The sequence below is a fragment of the Octopus bimaculoides genome, chromosome 15 (genome assembly GCF_001194135.2).
Source record: "Octopus bimaculoides isolate UCB-OBI-ISO-001 chromosome 15, ASM119413v2, whole genome shotgun sequence".
Lineage (NCBI taxonomy): Eukaryota > Metazoa > Mollusca > Cephalopoda > Octopoda > Octopodidae > Octopus > Octopus bimaculoides.
Genome location: NC_068995.1, coordinates 7,396,205 through 7,399,648, shown reverse-complemented (window position 1 = coordinate 7,399,648; position 3,444 = coordinate 7,396,205). Strand labels below are relative to the sequence as shown.

The 3,444-nt window shown below is 32.3% G+C and overlaps 1 protein-coding gene across 1 annotated transcript in view; it reads right to left on the bottom strand.

Annotated features, from left to right (window-relative positions):
• LOC106875064 (neuroendocrine convertase 1) overlaps window positions 1–3,444 on the bottom strand; it is a 167,183-nt gene that overhangs the window by 51,738 nt on the left and 112,001 nt on the right. Inside the window, exon 2 of the mRNA XM_014923026.2 lies at window positions 502–606. Within this exon, the coding sequence (XP_014778512.1) occupies window positions 502–606 (105 nt within the window). The remainder of the gene's footprint in view (window positions 1–501; window positions 607–3,444) is intronic.

The window sequence follows — 3,444 nt, the reverse complement described above, 5'->3', positions numbered from 1 at the left end:
ACCCGGAATAAACTCACGCAACATGGAGGAATCGAACTGATGTCGTACCTTCTATATAGTCCAGAACTAGCTCACTTTCTGCAATCACGATGCTTCATTAACCAAGAAAGGTAGAAGCTTCAGTGAAGGAGTTCTTTCTTGCATTTGTTATAACTTGAGGAATAAAGTAACATACCAGACATATACCAAACTTTTGACTCAACACAATATACATTACTTCAATTCTATGATTGCCTGATTTCTTTCCCAGTGCACGATATCTTGGTGAGATACCATCTTCTATATCTCGTGTCCGCCCTTACCTAGTGAGCGCTACCTAGTTGACGGAAACAGGCTAGAAGCTTATCGACGGGACTGAAGCCGTACTTGGAAAACTTCAGACCTGCCACACACTGTGTCACGTAATCAGTCATTTTTCCCCCTTTGCGGTGCTCGACAGACCAAGTATAAATTTAAATGACAAATGACTCGCAAACTAAAAAGCGGATATCGGCTACTTACACGGTTGTCATTGGAGAGTCGTTTGGTAATGTGTTCAGTCGATCGCCGAAATCTAGACGGTAATTCCAATCGTGTCAGTACATAATGGTCAGGCAGAGGTGAGATCTGAAAAAGATAAATTTGGGATGAAGTGAGATTTTTCTTTCTTTTTTACAAGTTATGATACAAAAAGGGAGGTGGTCGAGTCCATACGAAATCCTCAGACAGAATGGTTACACAGAATATGCTCCGGGTCTCTCTCTCTCTATTGCTGCTATCTCTCTCTTTCTTTCTTTTTCTCTCTCTCCCTCACACACTTTGGCACAAATCCAGCAATTTTGAGCAGAGGTGGGTGGTAAATCAATGACATGTATATATAGATAGATAGATAGATAGATAGATAGATAGATAGATAGATAGATAGATAGATAGATAGATACATATACATATATATGTAATAATAATATATATTTAATCAAAAGATTAAATGTGGTACTTAAAATGTTTGCGGCACCAGAATTTGGTAGGATAAAAACCAAAAACAAAATCAAGAGATTTGGTGAATAAAATTTGAAGGTAAGCAACAAAAATTCAATAGGTTATAGCAGTACGTACGTTTCGTACAAGCTCCATTTATTCATGTAGTGAGAACACCACAGAAAATACATTGTACGTACTGCTATAACCTATTGAATTTTTGTTGCTTACCTTCAAATATACATATATATGTATATATACATAGTCATGTATGTATATATATATATATATATATATATATATATATATATATATATATATATATATATATATACATGAAGGTATATGTAGGTGTATACAACAGTCAGGTTATTCGTGAGAGATCTTACGAGTGCTATTATTAACATACAATCTAGTACAACATGCTAGGGTCGTCCCCGACTAAATCAGCTCTCTAACTAGTCGTGCTTGGAGAAGAGCCTCGGTGTCACTAGTAGTGAGACATTTCAACTATTTTCTGAAGCATGTCTCTAACAGAAGACTCCATGATATAAATCCAGCTATTCATGGAAGGGTATCGAATATTTTGTGGTTCTTTTGCTTACGCATAATATCATAGCACTCCCATATTCCTTAGGCTGCGACACATATTGACACTGGATATCTGACGTTGTGAGTGTCTGTGTATGTGAGTGTGTGCGTATGTGAGTGTGTGTGTTTGTGCCTTTTGAAGTGAAAAGAGACAGCTATAGTCATATAAACAAACGTACATCATTGAAATAGCGACACTAAACAGAACATCACTGGAGTGAATCATGTATTTATCAGCAGCGGTGGCGTTTGCATCAATAGGTGTACTTTTGATTGCTGTTGATGATGATGATGATGGTGAAGTGGATGATGGTGATGATGACGATGATGATGCTCTTTGTTGTTGTTGTTGAACTTGCTGCTGCTTTTCATATTATTGGAGTCTTATTAAGTGTTGTTGACACATTTTTTTTCTTAACGAGAGTGAATCTTTAAGTTAAAAACTTGGCGACTTCCTGCTAAGAGTAAAGAATGGAAACAAAAGACCATTTATATGCGTTGCGTGTGTGTGTGTTGTCGGGGTATATATATATATATATATATATATATATATATATATATACATGTGCGTTTTTCTGTGTCTATGTGTGCTCGAGGACGTTTATACTTACATATATATATATATATATATATATATATATATCGATGTATATGTACGTGTACATGTTGCTTCATATACACTTACATACATAGATACGTGCACAGGTACATATATGTATTTACACAGATATTTAGATAAGCACATTAACTTAAATACACACACCACACATGCATGTGTACATATACTTACATATAGACATATATGAAGACATATATATGTATACACACTCATATACATGCACACATATGCATATACGTACGCATATATATTTACATATATATATATACACACACATACATACATACACACGCATATATATATACATATATATATAAATATATATATATAAGTATATATGCATGTGTATATATACGTTATTACTTTTATCAACCTCACAATAACTAAAGTTTACTATAGTCGCCATATCTATGTTTACATACTGTCACTTCTCAATTTTTTCACATTATTTGTCTTTTATTGTATTCCATTATGCATTGCTCAATGATAATGTGCTTTTTGTGAGGGCAACCCAACATGACAAAGAGAAATACTCCTCACCCTAACACCCACACATGCAGTTTTTTGTACGCATTCGACTTTCCACTTAAGCCCAATGCTTCACACATACACTATAAATATATTTGTAACTGTCCTGCACATACCGCGACCTAGTGGCAAATAATTGAAATTTCTATTATCATTCTTCTTCTTCTTCTTCTTCTTCTTATAATTATTATTATTATTATTATTATTATTATTATTACTATTACTATTATTATTATTATTATTATCATTATTATTATTATTATTATTATTATTATTATTATTATTATTATTACTACTATTATTATTATTATTATTATTATTACTATTATTATTACTATCATCATCATCATCATCATCATCAGTAGTAGTAGTAGTAGTATAAAAATTCATATTGTTACCAGTGATATTATTATTATTGTTATTGATGAAGATTATGATGATGTTCTCATGACTTTGTCAAGAAAAGTGTCTCTCTTAAGTAGGAGATCCATTTTCATTCTACTTTCACTTTCGACGGTAATTCAAATAATATATCTTGTTCGTACAGTTTGGTGTTTTTATTTTTTTAGTTACTATATTTAGGTTTTCTTTTCTTTTGTTCTTTTGTTTTTGTTAAAAAAAAAGTAACATTTTATTTTTCATGGTGTTGCTCTTTCTCTGCGTTCGTTTGTTTATTTTACAAGTTTATTCCATCGCTCACTTTTACGATATAGGTACGTATGAGTGCGTATATATATATATATATATAT